Below are 24,440 nucleotides of genomic sequence, written 5' to 3'. Positions count from 1 at the left end.
AACCCGAAATACCCCTTGTGCCATTATAAAATGAATCCTTCAGTATTACTGCTTAGAGTAGAACTGAATATGGTGGAGTATTGTATGGAACAAGCTCCCAAACAAATATGAGAACATTTTCAGTGGATAGAACTTGTCTTATTTGAGTATAGATCTGGCACTTACAGTCAATGGTTTGTGGCTGACTTTCTGTTACCAGAAAGTTATTTCTGTTACTTTGTTTCCTCTCTTTCCCTCCTCAAATTTCTGACCTGCTCTGGGGAGAGAATTTTTTCCAGCTTTTTTTTCTTTTTGGTGAGGATTGGTTCAACATTTCTGCTTTCTCTGAGAAAGGGTTTATTGCTCTTTTTGCTGCTTTTTCCATTGATGGAGATCTGTGCATGGCCTTTCTCTGGAAATATTTGTTGTAGGTGAGCAGCTTCTTTTATTCCATTGCCCTTCTGTGTTGCCTTGCCAAGAAATGTGTACCCTAGGACAAGTTGCAGCACGTTGCTGGGGTGGATAGCAACTGGGGAGGGGGTAGTGCTTCACATTGCAATAGTTTTGAATAACAGTATCTACTGGGGTTTTTCTTGCACTCTGCAAATGTTCAGAGCTCCTGGTGGAGAGAGGCAAGGCAGCCAAAACTTCTTTCTGTTCTTATGACAGTTCTGATTTTGATTTCTGACAGTGCTCCTCCTCCTTGCAGTATTCTTGAAATTTGGCCTAACTGGATTGCCAGAAAGCTGTTTAAAATGTTGGTGCTAGTACAACTTAACTGCCCTATTTTTAATTCAAGAAATTCTTGGTCCTTTCAACATCTCTGATCCAGCAGCCAGTGATCTTAACTGACTTCAAAAGCAGTGATTTCCTCGGTGTAAATGGTGTCCCCAAAGAAGGAGGAGTGGACAAACTAAGCAGTATCCTGCATGCTCGCTCCTCTGAGGCCCGGAGAACTTCCCATGTTAACATTCCCTTTTGTAATGTGGCTGCTGTCAAGCTGAAGGGGCCCCATCCCTTTCCTTTGTTGAGGGAATGTTTGGTGTTTCTATACTTTAGCCCCAGGAAAGCAAACCATGGGTATATACTAATTTATTAGGAAGACCAATGTCTTATAAAGTACCAGGGAAGATCAACTGGTCTCATTAGCTTTATTAAAAAAGCTGTTGGTAACAAAGTAGTAGGACAGGGAGTTTGTCTTATATAGGTTAAGATTCTGTATCTCCAGTTACCTTTGAAGGTAATCAAAATAGGCCTGTCCAGAGGTATTAAGAGATGGCGAGATCTTGAACAAGTCAACATAAGCTAACAATAAAGGTCTTAGTCATTTTATCTCTTTAAAAAGAAACAATACAAATGAGGCAGTAGTAAAAGACTTGGGTTTGAGTTCTAAACTTACTTGGATTAGCAAGGGTTGGAAGAGTTGATATGATTTCTTTAAAAGTTCGGTGTCTTGTTTTAATATTACGGATAAGGTTTTAATTGTTATTAGCTCTTCTCTACTTAAACACGTATAAACAACTGGTTTTTATTTCATCTTTTAGTTTAGATTAATTCCTTAAGTATTAATCTTTTCAGTTAAAAATTGTTGAAGCAGAAAAAAATGAATGGAAACTGACTCGAGCCCAACTTCAGCAAAACTTAGAGGAAAGCAAAGAGAAAATTAAAAAGTTAGAGACCTACTGGTTAGAGGCACAGAGTTTGTGCAAAACAGTAAATGAGCATCTTAAGGAAACTCAAGAACACTGTGATGCCTTTGAAAAGAAATACAACAAGGCCAAGAAATTGCTTAAAGATTACCAACAAAAGTAAGTACCCCAAAATACCAAGTCTCTATTTCTTGCTTGTATGTTTTGTACGTTATGGGGAAAACTGACAACAATACCTAGGGTTAGGGTTTGCCTAACACACTTTGTTTTAATTTGTCAGAGTTTAGGGAAGCAGTGGGCTATACATGCTGAATTCTTCTATACCTTAAGCCACCAGCTTCTGGAAAGGTTCTCCAAAAATTTTGCTGCTGCTTTTGATTCTAAGTTTAGGAAAAAGGATTTAATATTTCTATTACAAATTTTTAAAACAACTTAGTTGAGAAACTGTAATGTGTCTGTACTTTTGGAAGGACTACCTGAAATTTGGCATGGGTTATTTGGCAATACCTTTTGATGTTTGTGGAAAAACCCTCTAGCTTTGACCAACTTCAGTGTTCCAGATAGGGTAGATACCAAAGGATATATAAGAAGAGCCAGATACATGTGATTCGGTCTGAGTTAGGAGTTACATCTTATAGGGGGAGTAAAAGGAATTCTGAGAAAAATTAAGAGTTTGGGATATGTATCTAGCCCATCAAAATGGCAGCATGAAAACAGGGTCTTCAGTCTGTTAACAGGTTTGGGTTTTTAGCAGAGGTAATACTGCTTATTAGATACACCCATGTAAGACTTAAACACTGTTGTCATGCAGTTGTGTCTATTTGTTCTACCTTCTTTCCTCATAGCTAAACAAGAGCTAATTGCAAAATACTTGAAGTGTCTTGATAATACAGAACACAACTGTTGCTTTTGATAGTTACTGTAAGCATATAATTCTCTTACCCCCAATTTCTCCACTTGCTACTTACCATGCAAACTGCCTTTAAACATCTTTTGCTCTGTAGTCCACATCCAGAAATGTTACTTTTCACAGTGCATTTTGTGCCGTTTGGTGAGCTTTTTAAAGGTCTCCTTTCCCCTCTCCTCCCAAGCTTATCCGCATGGAAGTTGAGAAGTATGTTGACTGCTAACATACTAGTTTCCATTTCCTCGCTGTTTAGCAAACTCCCATTACTCTTTTGAGTGTCCCTGAAGCTTTTGCATTTTGTGTAGATGTTCTACACTTATTTTCTGGTTTTGCATGTTATTCCATCTGACATGCAGCAAAAAGCAGCTTTTATTTTTGTTTCCTTCTTGTAATCATTGTTTCTTTTTGTAAAAGCCAGCCATTGCAATTTCTGTAGGATGAACCAAGTAGAAACTTGAAATGCAATTTATTTTCCTACAAAGAATTCTACCATAGCTTTTGGAAGGAAAATACTGTGTGTGCATGTGTCTTTGTGGAAAAGAGTAAGAGGTAATGATTAGAGTCATGCATATATTTCACACTTTAAATGTACATGCAACTTGCCACTTTTAAAGGTAGAGAGCTGATTGTAACTTTGTAGAAAAAGTGTTGCAACACATCTTTTTTTCAGCCCAGAGTAAATTATAGTGTCATATGTGTTTTCTTTTGAAGACAGTAGAAGCATACAAATACATAAGTCGTTTTGTGACATTACAAGATTAATTAATCAGTTATACCTTACAGACTGATTTTTTTTCCCAATGTTTACTAACAGAATGCTTTTTAGTAAATGCAACTGTACATATTTCTGTTTTATGTATTTTTCTGCATTTCTGTATATTATTGTTTCATATATACATATATATTTCTTTTACCAGAGAAATAGAATTTATGAAAAAAGAAGAGGATCATTCAAGACTACTTGAAGAGAGAGACCAGAAATACGCAGAAGAGCTGAAAATATATCAGGAAAAAGTAAAGCAATATTACATTTTGAAATAAACTTCTGCATTCTTGGAGAGTTGTATCTCACTTCTGAATTTTAATTCTTGCAGATTTCAGAGCTTGAAAGTAAATTAAAAGTATATGAGAGAATGCCATGTATGCTTGGAGGTGGCAGTATATTGGAAGATGGCTGTCAAAGTCCAGGCCAATATAATGAACAGTCAAAGATAAGAGAAGAAAATGAAAAAGAAACAGAATCAATAGAAGAAAGACTAAATTCTTCAGATATGTTAATTTCTGGTAAGTAGGTTGTAGGATGTTTGGTTTGCATTTAACAAAAATTAAGGAGTTACATGTTTAGTGGTTTTTTTGTTTTAAAAGAAGTTGTGTTTGCTATTTCCTACTGATTGGGTAAATGTTTGACCTGAGCCAGTGTGGATACTTTTGTTTAGGTCCCCGAACATTTTCAGTATTGTAGTAATGTATTTCTTAAATGCTATGGGAAAGAAGAGATAGATGGAGAGAGATCCATCTTCACATTTCCTCAGATTCTCTATTAGTTAAACTAATAGTATGATTTGGACTACAACACTGAGATACATCAGTTAAAATCCCATTGATTTTAAGCTAGGTTTTACACCAAAACTTGCTATGATTTTTTTATTTGTCTTGTAATTTTATGCCCAGAATTTTATAAAATATCAAATGGTGGTTCAAATGAGAAGCATGTTTTAAAAGGATTTGGTAGATGCTTATGTACTTTGTAAAGAATTTCTATCTTAAAGAACAAGGATAGGAAAGTGCATTTTGGGCATAAATTCTCATCTATTTGAGAATAAAATTCAGTTTTCAAGCCATAATACAATTGTATCTGATGGATTTTATTTTTCTTTTAAATTGAAGAAATCGGGTACAACTATATTTCAAATTAATTAGAAATTGCTATCACAATATGTTAAAATATTGTAGTATTATATAAAACAGTATTTTCATACAGTAATGATTAACAGGTAGAATAATTCTGATTTGACTTCTGAATATTTTTCTGGACAGCGAGTTGGAGAACTTGCCTACCAGGTTTGGGTTTTGGTTGTTTTTTTTTCCTAAAAGAAGTACATATTTGTTGCAGATTTTGATGCTTTTGTTGGGGATACTCCCAGATTAGACACCAGTGCCCACAAAGCAAAAGCTCAGCTTGCTTTGAAAGTAAAACGCCAGCCACCTTCTCGATCAAAACTGAAAGAATCTCTTGGGGCTGGACAACAGACTGCAAATCTACAGGTACTGATATTGGTAGATAATTATGCATTCAGGAGCCTGAATGTATGTTCAGTTTTATCTGTACTTGCAATTTTAAGTGGTGTCCATGCTTCATTCAGACTGTGCCAAAGCATCATTTTTATGCTGTATCAAGTGAAAAACCCTGTTAGGGTTCATACCACATATACGATCTCTGATATGTTCTTTGTGGCACAGTTAATTTGAAGTTAGCAAAGTAGTATGCAAGCTTGTTGTATTCTACTTACTGAAAGATTTTGATATAGTGACAGTGGTATGTTGTGAAATATGCTTATCTATCTTATAATTCCTTCAGGTGAAACAAGTTAGTTACTGAATTTCTTCAAAAGCTATACACTTCTGAAATGCTTCATTATTCCATAAATAATCATTTAAGTTCACAAAAAGTATACCAGTAAAATGTTCTAGCACGCTTCTGGAAAACAGTTGAAGAATTGAAGTGCATATAGTTAGTATATGAGAGAGCCTGTCGTAGAGGGAGAAGATTGAACTACTTCAGTTAGATTGAAAAGTGGTTGCATTGAATTTGAATGGCCAAAATGTACTAGAACATTTCTGACTTGGCTAGAGAAAGGTAATTTGGGATATGCAGAAAGATCTATATGGGGGTGGATAAAAGAAAGCCTATAAAAATAGGCTTCATGTGATTTAGATGGTATCTAGAAGTGATTAAGTTAAAATTTTCTGAACTGAGGAAGTTTATGTGTAACGTAGCATATCCTTACATCCTCATAAAAGATCAGATAGTAAATTATTACATGTCATGCTTATCATAAAATAACTTTTGAATTTATTGAAGGATGAGGATTCAGAAGATACTGTTCTCAACAGAGAACTTTGCACTGCGTACCTAACCAAGACCTTAGAAACGAGTGAAAAATTAACTCTCCCGCGCCTGGATGACATAGATCAAAAGAGTGAAAAGCCTGAACAAACAGAAAGCACAGAAAGTCCTCTAGAGTCAAGTCCTTCTGCTTCCACACACTCTTCTCCAATACACAAACCGAACAACGAAAATAGCACAACCATCACTCGTTCACCTCCTCCTGAAGAGATAGCTCCAAATTCTCCTCAAGGGTATCCCAAGAATGTTAAGCAACGAGAAGCAAAAGGGAAAGGGAAAGAGGCCAAGGGTAAGACTTAGGGGTTTATTATTATTTTAATCCTTCAGGGATAAAGTATTACAGTTTTTAGATATAAATTAATATTGAACAATGAACTACTTTGAGGGAAAATGAATTGACTACAAAACCAATTACTTGTTCTAAAACCACTTGTTAACTCTTCAGGAAAGTTTGAAGTTAAAAAAAAAGTATGCGAGTTCATTGTATTATATTTTTACTTACTGAAACATTTTGATACAACAGTAGTATGCTCTGAAATATGCTTATCTATCTTTTAATTCCTTCATCTGCAACAAGTTAGTTACCAGATTTCTACAAAAACACAACATTTCTAAAATAATTTATAGCACCAAGAATCTAAAAGGTGCCTGCAGAATAAATGCTGTTTCAATTAACCAGTTACAGAAAGGAATAGGTCTAAGTCAGTTTGGTAAAAGCTCAAACCTATAAATCTAGAGTGTCTAAACGGTTGCCTTGACATAAGCTAGAGGGGCACTAAGTACTGACTGTGGATAATCAGTAAAGGTCCTAACACATTTCTGCAAAACCCTAGGCTCATAAGTGGCAATGTATTGCAGAGTAAGTTTGACTGATTTCCCGATTCCCAGAAAAATTCAGTGTTGGCTTTGTGCTTCCAGATGTTATCCAGGTGTTTAAACAAGATACAGATTCTGAATGTTATGGGAATTACTGCACTATTCATCTTGCCCACTTAGGATATTTCTCACTAGGAAAAGGTTAAAGGTATTACCATCAGCCTAGTCATTACTAATCATTATTTGATGGAAATATTTGGCTTTTCTTCTGAATAATTGAAAAAGGGATCAGATAAAATAGTTTAAATGCTCGATATTTCCTTTAGACAGCTAGCATGATATATAAAGGCAGATTACACTTGCTGTCTTTTCTGTACAGCTTGGACAAAACCTTTCTTTTAATACCCTGAAAACAGGATTTGTTTTATACTCTCCTCATTCTATGTGTTTCTGTAAAGTCTTAAACCAAAATAGTCTCTGCCCCAGCTTCTGTTTTGTTTTGTTTGTTTTTTCTCAAAAAAAAAAAAAAAAATCTTGGAAAAACAAGTACCTAATATATAAGTGATTTTTTGCCTTCTTTTCTACAAATTTTTTGTGATGGCTAAAGCGTCGCAAACATTTTCTTAAAATTGGTAGAGTCACTGGAAGAGCCAATTAATGCAGTACATCAAAGTTGAGGATTAGTATTGAAAGTGTGCTCTTTGTAGGCAAAATGATGCTAAATGCTACTTTCTGCTAGATTGTTGCTTTCTAAATGTATTTAAATGTCTACCTATTATTTCATTGAAATATTCCTTTCTGTTACCTTCCCATCCATTCATGTATCAGTCTGTATTTTAACCTGTTGTACTGCGTTTTAGAAATTACCTCTTTTCTTAAAATATTACGGCTGGAGAGAGAGGTGGAAACAAATGTCAATATTAAAATAAATTCTTCTGGGTTTGTATTTAAGTTGACAGGAAGAATAACCAGTTTAACTGGTAGTTATAATTTATTGGATGTTACATGTTTAGAAAGAGTGGTTAACTAATTAGATAAAGTTCTGATGTTGATCATATGTGAGGAGGGGGAAAAAAAAAAAAAAGAAAGGAAAAACCCCTGACTATCCTGACTATTCAGCACATAAACTTTGAGATAACCATTATATGTTCCAGGAAGGGGTATTAGTTGATGGGGTGGTGGGGAGTTGTCCTCCGTTTTGTGTAGTAAACATGACTTTTGTTTTTTATGGTCCTTGAAGGCATCTGTGTACATTACTTGAAGTCAGGAGCTGTCTTGAAGGCGGAGCTTAAAACCTACTTTGTCTCACAAAAAGCAGATTGCATCTCTTTCATAGGCAGCTTGGTTATGAAACACCTGATTTGCAATAAGAAATATATTTCAGTTATTTAAAAAAAAAATCTAGTAGCCTCAGAATTTAAAAGTACGTACATTCAGGACTTGCAGTAATCTGTCACAATCCATTGGGAAGAGGTAGTGCGATGCTTAAGTTTGTCACTTAATTCATTTAATAATTGAGCAGTTGGATTTGAACATGCTCCCTCTGGTGAAAAATTGGATCCTAGCAGCTTGCATTCCAATTTTGAAAATACCAGTCTTGGAGGAGCTTCAAAGTCACAATTATTTCTTTAGAATACTCACAGTTTGTATACTGTTTCCAAGAAACTCTGCTTGTTAGGATCTGCCTCCTCTCCAGATACTGGCTATCATCTTGGTTAGGCACACTTTCTGGAGCTAGCAGCTTGCATATGTAGCCCGTGTTCCAAGTAGCTAGCCTGGACTAGCTACTGAACCAGAAAAAAATGCAAAAGGTACATCTTAAAATACTTCAAGCGTAATAAAGGGCAATTAAATGCTGTACTTGCTCGACTATTGCTTTAAAACTGAGTTTCTTTCATGCATCTTATACTGGTTATCTTCTTGGTGTATTTTGAAGTTGACATTTTGCAAAAGAAAGAGGTACTTTTTTCTAAACCTATCTTAAACTATCTTTTGTAATTCATTGAAGCAAAATACTGTGATAAAATTTATCTTTCTGTAGACAGTATGGAATTGCTGTTTATCAAAAGCAATATTTTTGATCAGTTGCAAGCAACTGTTGCGTTGCCATTTGTCAGTGGTACAGCACAGCCAGAATAATGGGAAGGTGCCCTAGAGAATGACTTGTGTTGATATGGCTGTAGTATTTTCAGCTAGTATCTGCATGTGTGAATGTGAATTTTGATGCCGTTACTCAGGTTTTAGTATCTTATTTACTTAGAAGCATCATCATAAGTACTTGAAACTTGCCAGCATTTCTAGAATAACATTTTTATTTTTTACTGCTCTATGAAAAGCAGAAGAAAAGAAAAATGAAGACAGGACAGTAGAAACGAATGAAGGAACATCATCAGGGAAGTCCAAAAGGAGATTTCCAGATTTTGGGTAAGATTTTACTTGTGTTCATTTGGAAATAAGTGGTTTTCAGTGTTACTTTTGGAGAACATCATGTTCTCTAAATAAAAAATGTTGAGGAAATCTAGTAATGCTACTTCATAGTAACACCACTGGACAGAGTCTTTTTCATCTTGAATTTGTAATGTTGCATTCGTGTTTCTACCACATCTTGATTTTATTCATCTATACTTTTTCCCCTCAAAGAATTTCTTGGGGTTCTTCAGTTTTTATCTGAATACACAATTTCTCTATGAATTAAATTGTAAATCCATGTGTAGTTTTATGCCAAAATATTGTTGGAGCCTAGACTCTAATGTTATGTCCTACTTGCATTACAGTGTAAAATAGATACCTGTCTTGCCTTAATTCCCTCTACGGTAGAGGTGTTGTTACATAGGGTTTGGCTCCAATAGCTGCTTACTGAACTCTTCCTTGGAGGCGGGCAGCAGTGATGAGTGGATTTCTGAATTTCATTTAGAAGATGAGAATGCGAACAGGGGTAAAACAAAAGTACAAGCTGCATATTATCTGGAAATACAGTGTGGTAACAGAACTCTGGGGATCTGAGAGAAGAGTTGCTACGTTTTGCAGTAAGTCTTGCTCCTTTGGAGCCAGGTATAAAGCTCGTTGAAGCCAGCTAACACCAAAGACTCAGACTGGTACTGCAACAGATAAATCATAAAATATAACATAAAAATTATAACTTATTTCACACATAGAGAACATAGTGACTTAGTTCAAGTCACTCTGCATTGCATGTGAACACTTATATAGCAATAAAACTGTTCTTCCTCTTGGTTGTATCCGCTGTATGCTAGGTTTCTTTGGGCATTTTCTGTGTTTATTTTGATTATATGTGGTCTTTGAAAGGTACTTTCATAATTCTGTCATGGTTCTTAAATAAAATATGAATGACAGTACTTTTAATTGCATGCATAATCTGCAAAATCATGCTCTGTGTAACAACATAAATGGCTTTTTGTAACTGTTGAAATCAATGTAAAGGCTAGCTTACTGATAAAGAAGTTGTACTGTGTAAATGTAAACACTTTATGAAAACTGTGTTTTTTCACTTCAGTGGATTACGGAAATCTGGGGGCAAGGGCAAGAAACAAGAAAAAGAAAATCTAAGAGGTTCCCTGGATAGCAGGTAGTTGTTTTGTTTAATACATACATGCTGCATTCCTAAAATTTTTAACATAAGAATTTCTTTAAAATTATCATTACTGTTTGACCTTAAAGTACATTCAAGTTTAACAGTGGCAAAAATCTGTGAAGATGAATATAATGATGCGGAGGTGAGCTTCTAATCTCATGAAGTAAGAAAAATACATAGAATAGTATAGAGGAAACAATAAAGCAGGGTTATATTTTAAAGTGGCTCAATAGATTAACATGTTGTACCCTATCTTAAATATAACAACTATATTTTGCTTAGGAAGGTGAATGCTGAGTAAATTAAATTAGCAAATTATTTGAAACTGTTAAATTGTGAAATACTGCAAAAGCTCTTAAATTTGTGTTCTTCAGTAACTCGAATTATTTGGCATGGATACTTAAGGGCAAATATCAGTTTTCATTTTAAATATCAATTGTGCTGTGAAACGGGTAAAAAAGAGTGGTGTGTGTTTTGAGTTTGTCTTGTTGCGGGGGGTGTGTGTTTGGGGGGCGGAGCGGCGTTTTTTGCTGTTGTTGTTTAAACACAATTTAATCTACCTGTTTCAGAGGTTCGCGAGAACTGTTGGATGACTCTGGCAACAACCTATCTGCATCAGATTCGGATTCCCCTGTTCCTACTTGCATGCCTTTCTCTTGGTTTGGAGACAGCCACAAAGAGCCTCAGACTTCTAGTAGCAGCCTGCACGTTACTCAGAGCGGGCAGGACAGTTGTGAACACGGTCAAGAGAGGAACAGAAGCAAGGTAAAGATGACTAATCTGTGCTTTGAGTATTTAAGTGTTGCATCTTGATAAAGTAAAAATGTCAGTGCTTAGTATGTGGAAGCGTGATGACTTAGTCCTTGACCACATCACCTCTTACAAATGTTGCTGCAGAAGTTTGAGACTTCACAGCCCTCACAAGCAGAAACTGTGTGAGTGTTCCCATTCCCTCCTGTTCAGCTGAAGCATCAGTGGAGGCTATTCAGGCTGAAGTAGTACCTAAGGAATAATCACGGGGTATCTTTTTTTTCACTGATTTATAACGCTAAAAGGAGCGCTAGCTTTAGGACAGTATAGTTTTAAAAGCCAAGTCTGTTTCCCTATCTAATACAGTTGAATACTTGGAGGAAGTGTACATAAAGAGAGGTCAGCTGCCCAACCAGTTCTTCTCATACTGGCATGTAGGGGTGGAGTACCAGGCAGGGGGATGAAGATAGCATCCTGGTTTTCATTAACGAATTTAGTATTGAAAGCCAAGAGACACATCTGTAGAACACTTTCTCTTCTAGGAAACTGCTTCTGAGTAACTGATAATGTTCTAATAATTAAAAGGCTTTTAACCAGATCTTAAGAGTGAGGCTACACAGTTAGTCTATAACCATAAAGTTACCATCTTTACAGTTTAAATTATTTGAAAGAAATAGCTGTAAGAAGTTATGTTTAATGTGTGCACTGTCTAAATATTTTGTTAAAACCTATTTCAATGTAAGACTGTTTCTAACAATCTTATTAACTTACCTTCATTCTTGCTTCCTTTGGATTTTGTCAGATTCAAAATTGTAACTATTTGAATAACCTCATAAGCTAGGTTTCTTCTTGAGTTTCACAATTTTTCTTCACCTCGGTTGTCTAAAATACACTTTCACTTTTTCCTTTTCCTCTGTGTTACTAGAGGGAAGTGAGTTACAAATCTAGAAGAGAAACTTGCCAGGTTGTAGTCCATGCAGTTACTGGTGTTTTGCACAGATGGCAGATAACAAGTTGGTTTTCCATGTTTCCAGATGCTGATTGCACTAAAATGCTGTTATAATACATTTTTTTAAATTACCTTCTGTTTTCTTAGTGTGAATTCACAGCCCCTGTGACAGGAGTAAGCTATCTGCATACATAGTTTGTAAAAAAAAAAAAAATACAGAAAGTGGTTTTAGAACCATACAATACCTTCCTATAACACAAGAACTTAAGAAAAGTAGGAACGTTTTAATCTCTGAAGTAGAACGACATTTTACAGAATACTGTCCAGTGTCTGTCAGTCTTGTGTATTTACAGCTCCTGCATTGTTTGCTTCTTTTGAAGCATGTAGTGGCCAAAAGATGTTTCTGTAAATAACCCAAGGATCTTGGGACTGCAAGATCCATGTTGAAGGGGATATGCATACACTTTGGTACAATTTTTGTTTAAATAGGAGTGCATGGTTGATATCTTCATAGGCTGTAGCTATCAAGAGATGGTTTTTGTATAGATAAATACTCAGTGGTTTAGCTTTCAAAGTCATTGGTTTAGAAGAATCCATTCATCCCCTCTTCATTCCTCCTTTCTATCTGATTCAAATAATTTTTCTGAGCATAGTAAAAGTCCCACTGCTGCATTTCTACTATAAGCACCCATAATGTGCTTAAGCACCCCTTCATGTGTTTATATAGACACTTTTTTTGGCAATCAAAAAGATATAGAACTTACCAGATTGAGTGCGCTCTTCCTTTCCACATTGCCCTGAAATAATAGCCTTTTCTTCTCACTGTTGTATTCTTTATCCAGGTTGATTATCACTTTAACCATCCAGATGGTTTCTTGCCTACTGTTTTACTTTTTGTTTCCTTCTCATGCTCCAGTATGTAATTGCTGCTCGCTGCTCTTTTCCTTAGTGCCAGTTGCAAACTAGCAGCTGGAAGAATATACAAGTCTTCAGCTATATTCCTGCTTTGTAAAATGGTAGAAAGCTCACCCTGTTAAAGAACAGATTCCCATAGATTAATTGATCCTAGAATCATACTCACCCTCTCTGAAGTCAGGCTGTATTTACTTTGCAACATTTGGGGTCTTCTAGAAAGATGGTAATGTGACAGTAGCTACTGCTTGGAATGACTAATCTTTGTAGATCTTAACCTGCAGTTGATCATTAAGTTTGCACTACAATAACAAGGCTTTGGCTGGTAAACCTCACTATGAAAAGACATTAAAACTGAAAAAGAAATGTGCTTGACCACTCAGCAGTGAGTCTTGTTACTAAAACAATGGAACAGCAGGGACAAAATCATCTTCCCAGAATTTAAGGAAAGAATACTCCTTTTTGTTGATATTAACTCCATAATATTTATTGCTTTTGTGTCTGTGGTATCCCAGCATTTCTTAAAGAGCATGTAAAAGTAGAAAAAACCCTAAAATAAGAACTTTGTCATATAAAAATCTTTAACTGTTATACTGAGTCTTTCTCATTGTGTATAATTTCTGTAGCTGTGTTTTAATATTAATGGTGTAAGGAATGTAATTATATTTAACTTTTCTGTTTCTGCAAAATTTGCCTCTTAAAATTACTGTACCTAGAAAGATTTTGTTTTCTGATACTGATGTTAGTCTTAAATTTATAATTTGGCAAAGTAATTAATCAACGTCTCGTTGCTTGTGAAAACTAGAAACACAAGAACTAAAATCCTGTGATCTGTTTGGAGACTGTTTAGCCTTATGAGAGTTCTCAATTACAGAGCTCTTAAATTAGTCCCTTTACATAACCTGCCCCTTGATTTAGTCACATTCTCTGACACAATACAAACACGCACATACTGTTCTTATTCATTATTTTTCCAGAGCATTATTTAGCTTCTGTAAGCTTGTATGCAGTGTTTTGTTTTTGTTGCAAGGAAGAACACTGTGGTGTAAACTATTTATATCCTAGTACCTTAAATCTTAGGAAATATACCTATAAAACCTCTTCTCTCCAAAGTCTGTGTTCTTCAAGAATCAAAAATCTTTGCAACTGGCTCTAAATACTTTGAAAGGAAATTACTACTTCTTTAAACTGAATAGGAGCAGGGAGAGGAAAAAATGTTATAACTGGTGCTGAGATGCTTTATTTTTGGCTATGTTTTCTTCATATTTTTTCTAAGGTCTCATTAAATATTTTGCTCAAATATCATCCTGTCTTTTTTTTTTTTTTTTTTCCTTTTTGGTACAACTTTGTTTCTGAATTGTGCTCGATTGCTCTGCAATGGTAGAAGGAGTGAACTGAGTGGCTAAAAGAAAAGCTCCTAAATAGATTTTCAGATTGGGCTGAAATTAATTTGAGAATAGGTTGATGGACAAAATATTCTGTTGTTTCTGATAATACTTTTTACATCTAAAAGATTGAAGAAGTCCCTAAAATGTAATGTACAACAAAATAATCTACATGGTAAATAGAACACCATTTTTCAGTCATGGACAGTGTCACACTCCATGAAAAGGTAGCAGGAAGACTCAAGTTGTGATTTGGGGCTTTCTTGTTTGTTGGGTTGTGGTGGTGGGTTTTTCCCTTGTTGGTTTTTTTATTTTCTTCCCTTTTTCTTCTTTTTTTTTTTTTTTTTTTTTTTTTTTTTTTTTAAAGACTGGAAATGCGTCTCAGTAATTTAGGGTAAAAGGGAATGCAAAGATCAAGTATCCACCCCCAAAACAAAAATAGAATTATCTAGAAAATTTAGAGTTCAGGTTAAACTGAAATCAGAACACAAGTACAGAAGTAGTCAATGAAGACAACTGCAAAAACATAGTTCTCTTATAGGAGCATAAGTTACTGAAGAAAAATGTCTTTAACATCAACTTAATTTAGGATCTCAGATTGTTTATGCATATAGGGATATGGCATGACATCCTTACACAGTATAGTTAGTTGATTGGAGACTTAGAGAAAATTAGAGAAAATACTGGTAAATAATTGCTTATTGTTTGTAGGCCACAAAGAGTAGTGCTGAGAAATAAATTTTAGAAAGGCAAAAGTAGGACGCATGCTTTTGGCAGAATTATTTTTCACTCACTAAAGAAAAATAATGTTCAGGTCCGGATCTGAGTTGGAAATGGAAGTAATCAAATTAGAAAATATTCTGGGAAGCGCATACATTAGTATTCTTTAGAAGGATTTTCTTACTAAACCTGCTGTGAAGTTTTCAGGTGTAGCATCTGTTTTTTCCTAGTCTTCAGCTAGAGTCACAGGCTGCTTGGGGTACCTGCCTGATGTTGTATGAGTACTGGCTGCTGGATAAGTTTGAACCTAGATCCTGCTGGTTTTAGATGCTAAGGCAGGCGTACAGATCCACAATCTTCCTTTAAACACAGGCTAAGTGTAATAACTGAATGTAAACAGTAAATGCTATGAAAATTTTACATTCTTTCAATATGATGGTTCTTACATTAGTCATATTTATAACCTGAATTTTACTTTGTTACTTTTTAAAAAAAAATAGTATTTTATTAATTTATTAAAAGAATAAATTTGTCAAAATATTTTATTTCAGAAGAATTTTCTATTTTGAAAATAATTTATTCAGGCTGTCAGACTGCATAATTACTGTAGATTCACAGTGTTAAACCATTTTTTTTGTAAAGACATCCAAGTGATTTTTTAACTTCTAAAATGTTCAGCTTTATTATAGTGTTTTTACACTATTTGGTACTTTAACTATAAAGAAGATTTTACATAGCTTGATATAGTCCACTTATAAAAATTCTTCTAAAGGTATTTTACATCTATGTGGTATTTTTCATATCAAGGTAATTTTCAGATGACATGATTCTGTGCCTCAAATGCAGCCACCTCAAAATTGAATCATAGAATCATAGAGTAGTTTGGGTTGGAAGGGACCTTTAAAGGTCATCTAGCCCAACCCCCCTACAATGAGCAGGGACATATTCAGCTAATCAGGTTGCTCAGAGCCCCGTCCAACCTGACCTTGAACGTTTCCAGGGATGGGGCATCCACCACCTCTCTGGGCAACCTGTTCCAGTGTTTCACCACCCTCATTGAAGCTGTTGAAATGAACACCAATACAACATAGTGGCTTAAATTAGAATTTAAAGGTTTGGGAAAGCTTGTCCTGAGGCAAGCTCTGTATTCTCTATTCATGAATGAATTTAAACCCTGATCTGCAAGCTGCCAAAAGCTCCTTGCTATTCCAATTCTCAGTGTATGTCAGGCAAAGACAGCCTGTTTGTTCCACTGTCAACTACAGTGGTTCAGTAGTGGGCAACTATGAAGTCTAAACCTAGTTCTCATGTTCAGAAACTTTGTAAGTTATGGGGGCACTTCTGTGCCATGGGAATCTTAACGACCATAAACAATTAGGACTGATTTTTATCTCTCCAACAGAACAGCACCTTCTGAAGCACATTCATAGTGCTTCTGTACGTTTTGGTTGAATACAAACTCGGCATGAATAATTCCACCAAATGAATCTTAAATTGCTTCTCCCCGAGTGTGGTATGCCTGCTGAAAAAGTAACTGCATGTATTTCCTTGTGTACTTTAACACCATTTCAGGTTATGACTGAGTCTCCGCACAAGGTGCTCTTACTGCAGATATTGCTTTAAATTTGTTATTGTTGTTTTTTAATTCAGAAGTTTAACAAAAACAAGCCAGATGCTTGATGTAGTGAGTACATTTCATATGTGATCGAAAGATAACTGAGTCATAGGGGTTTTTTGTTTGTTTGTTTCTTTACCAAAAATCAAAACTACTAGAATGTCACCTTATGACCTGCTTTTCCAAGGAGTGAGTTAATAAAACATTATTTCCACTTGTTTGCAGAGTAGAATTGTCATAGATGATACATACCATAGCAAGCCAAGTTGTGAACTTTCAGGGTTAGTGACAGAACCAAATCTGTCAGGTCGTTCACACACTTTAACCTTCTCTTCAAATGAGGTGAGTTTCAAAGTGTGTATATGTGTCTTGTTGATGTTGTTGTTCACACTACAGCATGTTTAATAGAACAGATTTGTGTAATGTGGAACTAGGTGGCTGTTTCCATATTTGAATGTTGAAGAGCACTGTAAAGAATAGCACACTGTAAAGAATAGTAAGCTATAACTGAACTAAGGACACAGACTAGTAGATGCCATATCAGCCTTTGTGTTCTGATCCTGGTTATATCATAAAAATTTGAATGAACTCTCTCTGATCAAATTGCAGTTTTTAATTTTAAATATAACAACTTTCTGTTCCGCCAATTTAAAGCAACTTCCTGGGTGAATGAAAACTGCAGTGTTTTTGATCTTGCCTTCACATCTGTGCAGGTTTGTTTTACCATAAAACTTCATCTAAATAAAAACAAACAAAAGAAAACAGGAAGAAAAAAAAAAAGCAGAATATAGTGGTTCTGATATATAGGTAGAAACTAGATACCTGAAAGTCAGTGTTCATTCCCCTGGAGAGCTAACTCCTTTGGCTACAGCTGAAACCTGAAGTCTACACTTTGGTAACATTCTGAGATAGTGTCTGATTAGGTGTTTGACTGATGGGTGTCTTCATAAATTAAATCCTTTATAGACTAGGAGGAGTCATTAAAAGCTGAACACAGTCATCTTTCAGAAGTGAGTTAGAGGGCTTGCCAAACTGGTAGTGATAATGTTTGAAGAAAAAAAATAAATGGTGGTTCATGAATGTGGGGGTTTCTTACTAGCTATCTGAAACCAGGCTTTGGTGAAAATCTTCTAATATTCCAGTAATACGTAGAAAGTCAGAGCAGTCTTACAAATATGAAATCACTAACATAAAAATTTGGGGTGTCAAAAATCGTATAACTAGTTTACAGGTTTCAGTAGTGGATTAATTTCTTGCAGATTTTTATCAGAGATGACAGTCATAGATCTAATGAAGACCAGAGGAACTCCAGTTAATATCTATCATTGCAAGTGCTCCCTGCAGTTTTTTGAATGGAATAGTTCATGAATGGAATATGTGTTTCTAAAACTTTCAAGTAGTACAAATTGTAAGATTTTAACAGTGCTAAATATCTTCTTGAATATTGTTCTTTGATCAGTGTTACAACTTTCAGTAAACTCCTGGTTCTAAAACTCAAATGGAAGTTGTCTATTACTAATTGTGCGTGTGTAAAGTGATGATTCAAGCCTTTTTGTTATAGATGAGTCTGATTCTAGTGTTCTCTCTAGTTCCTATGTTGTTTATGCATATGACCAATGAAAGTTGGTTGTAGCTCTTCAGTAATTACGTAGATTATGAGGGTCTGTTCTGAGGACAATGATAAATAAACTCTGAGCTGGTTTCTCTTTTGGAAAGCAGTATGTGTGAAGAGAAATAGGTAGTTCTGTTCTCAGGGGTTTTTAATTAGTAGTACAATACATTGAGGTCTAGAAAAAAAAAAGTAACCAATCTTACAGCAATTTGGATATTTCAAATCCTTAACTTAAGCCCTTCACAAGTAGTATTTCTGGCTGGTGCTTGTTGTTTGGATGGGTTCATAAATATCCAGCAGGGATCATGTTAGCCAGTGTAACAACCCCTGCTTTCAGAGGAATGGGCTACTGCATGCTGCCCTACAAATCCTGGAATTGTTAGTAGACAGGAGGTGGAAACACCTTTTCAAAATCTAGATGGGAGCAGCACCGAAGACTCTGCCTCTGCTGGGCAGGTACTCACAGGCAGTTTGGGGAAGTGGCTGTGTGGTGAGAGTTAGGTTGTGAGCAGCCAGCTAGTTACGGCAAAGGCACTTCTACTCACAGCCGGTTAGCAAGGTAGCTGGTAATCCCTCCTACTCTTCTAAAGTTTTTAGTCTGTTAAATAGTGTGATGGCATTGGTGTTTTCTTGGGGTTTGTATTTTATCTTTAGAGCCTTCAGTATTTCTGTGCTTGCTTTCTGAATCACCTGTGTTTTTATCCAGGAGCACATGGTTTTCTCATGCTCCATACCTTATAAGTAGTTTTAGTTCTGCTTTCTGAATTTGCAGCTGAGTGTGTGTGTGGTGGTTGTTTTGGGGACTGTAACTCTGTTAGTAACTGACTGTAACTCCCAACAGCTTGGGACAGTCCCTTTGCCTCTGGAAGGATGGTAAACAATTGGAAAAAAAAAAATGACTTAGAGGTGTTACTTAATGACCAATAAGCATTACTCAGAAATCGGTGTTCTTCATCTTACTCTTCTATACTTTTGACATTCCTATTGATATTCTGAAAAAAAAATAGTTACAGATGTGCTCTTCCCTTGTGCAGTAGTGAAAAATTCAAGTTATACAGGATTAAATATCTTCCTGTTCACATTCACTTCTGTGAAGAGATGATATCTAAGTGTTTTAACACAGACTCAGTTTTTGGTACAACTTCTTCTGGTTTTAGGGTTGTGTCTTTACCAATATGAAGTAGGAGGACTTTGTTAGCAACTGATGATGCTGAAAGCCTACACTGGAATTAGTATCTCGGTCTGGAGGACTCCTCCATGGTACAGTCTCTTAGCTGCTCTAATCTGTGCTGCTTGGAGGAACTGGTGCAGAGAGCCCCCAAGATTCTGTCAGGGGACAGGAAATGAATGAATCTGGGCCTCTTTGACAGCAGTACACCTTCTTCAAGTACTTATACTCTGAAATTACAGAAGTGAAGTTGTTGCTTGGCTAGCACAGATTAAATAAAACAAATGAGTTCAAACTGGAATAAAACATTTTACACATCTCTCAGTGTAAAGGAGATTTTTTTTATATATCTATATATAGATATAGATATAGGCACACACACCTCCGAAGGGATAAAAGTATATATATATTAAAAAATAACTATGTGGCAATATATATTTTAGTATTTCTTGCTGCTGATTGACCACACACGACTCTTGAGATACAGGTCAAACTTGAAACATAAAAAGTTTCCCCTTTTTTTTAGTGTATTATTCATGAACACTTGCTAGCATGAGACAAAAAAATTACCAGTATGTATTTTGTATTACGATATCAGGTTGAGGAGTACTGATCTAAAGTGATTTAAAATAAATGGGCATTTTGAAATTCCTTTAGTAATTTATACAATGAATCTTCTTTCTCTGTACAAAGCTTGATAGCTGGGATAGAAAAACTCCTTGTGCCCCAGTTGTCTTGATACAGATGCTGTATAGAGCACTTCAAGCAAAACCTCTTACAGAGCCCTTTGCTGGTTTTTTGTGAAAATTGCTATTCTTCTTTTGTTCATCAGGAAGGTGGATGTGTTCACACTTGTTGTATCTACATAAGCATTTTAATTTGGATTAGGAGTTCATTTTTGAAGTAAATCTCCTGATTTTCCCCCACTTGCCTTACTTTGATTTATCTTGGAAATCAAATCAGATGTGCTCCAACAGTGTTCCTGGTGCATTCCAGCTGATAGTGGCCATTGAGTCTGTGTGACCAGACTAGAGCTATCTGGAAGTGAAAAATCCTTTGAAATGCTTGTAGTATGGATGTTAGGACCTCAGCACAAACTGTTCTGCTCTACAAACTTGTTCCTATTTATCTGCACCAGCTCCTAACGTAACCACTGTCCTTTGTTTCACAGACCAGGGAAAGCAAAACCGTTTCTAATTACATGTAGTCATCTGATACATTGGAGATTTAAAATTGTATTTGTGTTCTGTGTTGTGCTCTCAGATACAGTTTACTGTATGATTGGATCATGTGACAGGTCTACATCTCACTATCTTTCACTTGCAGCTGCCAGAATTATTTTGTTACATTCAATCAGCTCTCCCAAATTTTCCATCAAGGGAGTTAGATTTTGTGAGATCCCTCTGGCTGGGAGCTGTTAGTTGTTCACCTGAAACTTAGAGTCACAACTCAAATCCATCACTAGAAAGATGCTTATTTCCATGTTTTCTGTTTACAGACGATGTTTGCAAGGCTCGCGAGAAAAAGCAGGCATACTTTCTGCAGCTTTGCAAATATCTTTGATAAGTACTGGAAGCTGCCTAGCAGAGCAGTCCACAAATCTAATGCAGCCTGTACTCAATCATGAGCTAGTGAGAGATCATTTTGGACAGTTAATAAAACTTCAGGTAACTCTGATGTTACCGATTCAAATATCGCACTAGAATTACTTCTGTACAGACATTGAGCTCTGTTTTATGTAGCTTTTCTTTTGTGATGAAGTAATAGAGTGCTTCAGGACGAACAGCAGTATCTTTTTCTCCTCCAAAGCCAACTGAAATTGAAGCAGAGCGCTTCAAAAGCTCTGTGAGCTGGCAAAGTGTATTTTTAGTGGAAGGCTACACGCTCTTATGTTTCTGAAATGGTCTTCTACTAGGTAGACCCTTTAAAATGTTGACGTGATGGCATTAGATGAAGGAATAAACAGTCCTCTCTTTTTAGAAATGCAACAAATTTAGTAAAACTGTACCTGGAACAGTCACCAGATTTACTGACTACTAGAATTGCTTTTATTCTGGATTTCCTTCACTTAACAATAATCAATAATACAGTTGAAGTGCTACTTGATTCTTCTTGATGCTGTGTAAGGCAGTATCTAACATCAGATCTGAGCTACGTTAACTGACTGAGGAAGCTTGTTCATTGTTAGGTTACATAAAATTTAAGCAAATGCTTTGCTATATAATTTTTAAGAGAAAACCATTTATGTTCTCTGTTTCTGACTTAGTTTGTGTTGAATGTTGTAGTGTCTTTTTGTTTATAGCAAACCAACTATAACTGTGATCTCAAGAACTTAAGTCCTTTTGGAGCTAGAGTATGTTTAAAAATGCATTTTGTTAATCAAAGTCAGTTGGCAGCTGGAATTCAACATGTAGTCATGTTAAACATTGCTTACGGTGACTTTTCTCAATTGCTTAGACATTAGACGACGAATTTACAACAACAGGAAAGCAAAATCAATGGCACAGTAGACCCATTTCTGAATGGACCACCCAGCAAGTATGCCACTGGTTAATGGGCATGAACATGGAGCAGTACATTACAGAGTTCACAGCTATGAACATAGATGGACAGCAGTTAATGCAGCTCGACAGTGAGAAGTTAAAGGTATGTGAATATCCCAGGACAGATTTCTAACTGTATAAATTTCACTGCTTATTCAGACGTAGTTTTGACCTACAAAGTCTATTTCCCTGTTTTAATGGCTTTTTAAGGGATACGGTTTTGCTTTTGAAATACTTGGAAACTATGCAGTTAGATGAGAATTTAGTAATTGATTGTACAATTAAAGACAAGCTGGTTTTAACCAGAAAAATACCAAGTATTTCTTCCTTGTTTGCATCTTGAGGAAATCAAACTAGGCATAATTCCCCAAAGGGGCTTGATACATCTATCATCGATCTCAGCATAAGGTCTTATCAAAACAAGATCCAGCCAATTCAAATGCATAGAATTGCAGGATCCAGTTTTAGAAATCTGTTTCTTCCACATCTCCTCTTCAAATGGGAAGGCTAAAATCCTATCTGGTGACCTTTTAAATGTTTTTGGTTTTCACTCCTGCTGAAAAAAAAACCTATTCTAAATCTTTCTTTTAAGCCTTTTATTGTCATTTTACCTCTGGAGGCTGCATGGTATGTAACCCTTATAGTGCTAGTAAGCTCTTTCAGTTTTTCTTTCTCATTAGATTATCAGACTGCATTTCGGACAGGCAAGGTGTGTGACTAAAATTAGGTTCATTGGTGTGTTCTGGCATGAGGCAAATTACTGTTAAGGATCAATAGCAGGATTTGAGTGTTTACAGAAGGAAAAAAGTGTCTAACTTCAGTCTCAAAAATATACCTGCATTTTAGAATAGACATGCAACACCAAATGTCCTGTATTTTGTTAAATAAATATTTCTGTGGACACAGAGGAAATACAGACAGTCATTTGACGGACCAGTAACAGGTATTTGGGGAACTTTGGACATTGATGCTTACAGCTTAATTTACACCTAATGCCATTAGGAGTTCCACAGAGTGTGAGCGAGTGCTTTCTGTAACTTAGAATCGGGTACTGCCACCTGTTGATCAAAAATCGAAGTGTACCATTTACTTACTGAATACATTTTAATAATACACTTTAAAATCCTTAATATTAAAGAGTAGTTACTGAATAAAAAGTTACTGTATAAAAAGAGCTAGAAAAATATTTTGACTCTGCTACTTATTATCCTGTTTGGAAATTCTCAGGTGTCTATGTGTTTGTACAATGCAATGAGAAGCTGTTATTTCACAACCGAACAAGAGTAGGCCCTTGTTTCCTTCCTTACCTTGTTACCCAGATGACAATTTACAATGCTTTTGAGGACTTAGGCCCGTATGTTTCAAAAAAACAGACTATCTTGCAGCAAAGTGAATAACACTTTCTTAAACTGTTCATGCACAAGCACTGTTGACAGTACTGTTGGAAAAATGAATGATGAGCTATTTTTCTTTTTCCCCCCTCCCACAAAGGCTTTGGGAGTTTCCAGTCAAAATGACCGCTCAACAATAAAGAAAAAAATTAAGGATATTAGAAAAACACAAGAAAAACTGGAAAAGCAGAAGGAAAAGGTTCAAAAGAAGGAGAGAGAAGTTCGCAAGACTGGCAGAGTGGTAGCCACTCTTGAATCAAGCTGCTGAAATGACCCTGTTTTATTTTAGCATGGACTTGCTTCATCTTGAGGAAGTTCAGATTTGTATATAATTGTACAATTGAGGGAGGAGGGAAAGTGCAACAGGTTAACATGGTAGGTGTTGTTTTACTTTTTAATTATGGTCCCTCCCTATTGCAACCCAATAAAATGAAAAAATGTTTCCAGTATTTTTATTCCTAGTTGACTCTGCCTGTACTAATAGACAATAATTTAACTTTCTGCCTTAAGTAATATTTGTGCTTCCAAGACCTCATATGCCCTTTTCATTGAAATGGATGTTTGTGAAAAGTAGAATACTGTATTAAAAATCATTCCAATACTAGTCAACTAGCATTTGATAGTTGAATATGATAGAGGGACAATAGAAAAATCCTGCCAACAAATTCAGTCTGTGACACTCTGTTTATCTGTTGCCACTAAAGATGTATAGTAAAAATTAAGTTTAAGAAAACAGTAATGTCAAATTAATTTAAAAAGAAAGCATGTATTTCAAATTTATGGATTATTTTGTTTAAATGCTTGTATTTCTGGGATTTTCATTCAAAGTTCACTGTAGTAGCATGTTGGTTTTGAATTCTATGTGTTGCCATTTACTGAGAAAATAACAAGAAATACTACGTAGTTTTCACAAACTACATACACTAAGCGTAATATTAAGTTTTCTGTACACTACCCATATGGTGTTGGGACAAGGTTTAAACCTATAAATAAGATCTTTTTTAACCTATTTTTCCTAAATAATAGTTTTATAGATTTATGCTATGAATAAGATCAATTTGCAATACATGTATTTCTCTTTTCTACCTGCTACGAGATTTTTGCGGACCAAATTTATATATTTGCTAATTTTAAACTATACTGTTTTTCAAACTTAAAATACTGAGGGAAGAATTGTAGGAAAAATTATCACCGAAGCACTGGGTTTCTATGTTGTATTTAAATGTTCAATTGTAGACTACAGATTATTTCTCTTTAAAGGAGGATTTGATTCTCGGAATAGTTTAGAACATGAATTGGTGTTTGGTATATTTACATACTATTTT

The 24,440-nt window shown here is 35.5% G+C and overlaps 1 protein-coding gene across 1 annotated transcript in view; it reads left to right on the top strand.

The window, feature by feature from the left end:
• Nucleotides 1–23,383, top strand: part of LOC104036516 (neurabin-2) — a 41,093-nt gene extending 17,710 nt beyond the window's left edge. The window contains exons 8-18 of the mRNA XM_009490161.2: nt 1,558–1,787; nt 3,453–3,549; nt 3,630–3,819; nt 4,649–4,800; nt 5,618–5,951; nt 8,818–8,902; nt 9,993–10,064; nt 10,640–10,835; nt 16,627–16,743; nt 21,639–21,827; nt 23,216–23,383. Of these exons, the coding sequence (XP_009488436.2) occupies nt 1,558–1,787; nt 3,453–3,549; nt 3,630–3,819; nt 4,649–4,800; nt 5,618–5,951; nt 8,818–8,902; nt 9,993–10,064; nt 10,640–10,835; nt 16,627–16,743; nt 21,639–21,827; nt 23,216–23,383 (1,830 nt within the window). The remainder of the gene's footprint in view (nt 1–1,557; nt 1,788–3,452; nt 3,550–3,629; nt 3,820–4,648; nt 4,801–5,617; nt 5,952–8,817; nt 8,903–9,992; nt 10,065–10,639; nt 10,836–16,626; nt 16,744–21,638; nt 21,828–23,215) is intronic.
• The last annotated feature ends 1,057 nt before the right edge of the window (nt 23,384–24,440 follow it).

The sequence above is a fragment of the Pelecanus crispus genome, chromosome 5, assembly GCF_030463565.1.
Source record: "Pelecanus crispus isolate bPelCri1 chromosome 5, bPelCri1.pri, whole genome shotgun sequence".
In the NCBI taxonomy this organism is placed as follows: domain Eukaryota; kingdom Metazoa; phylum Chordata; class Aves; order Pelecaniformes; family Pelecanidae; genus Pelecanus; species Pelecanus crispus.
The sequence above is the reverse complement of the archived record's forward strand: the minus strand, read 5'-3'. Positions and strand labels throughout refer to the sequence as shown.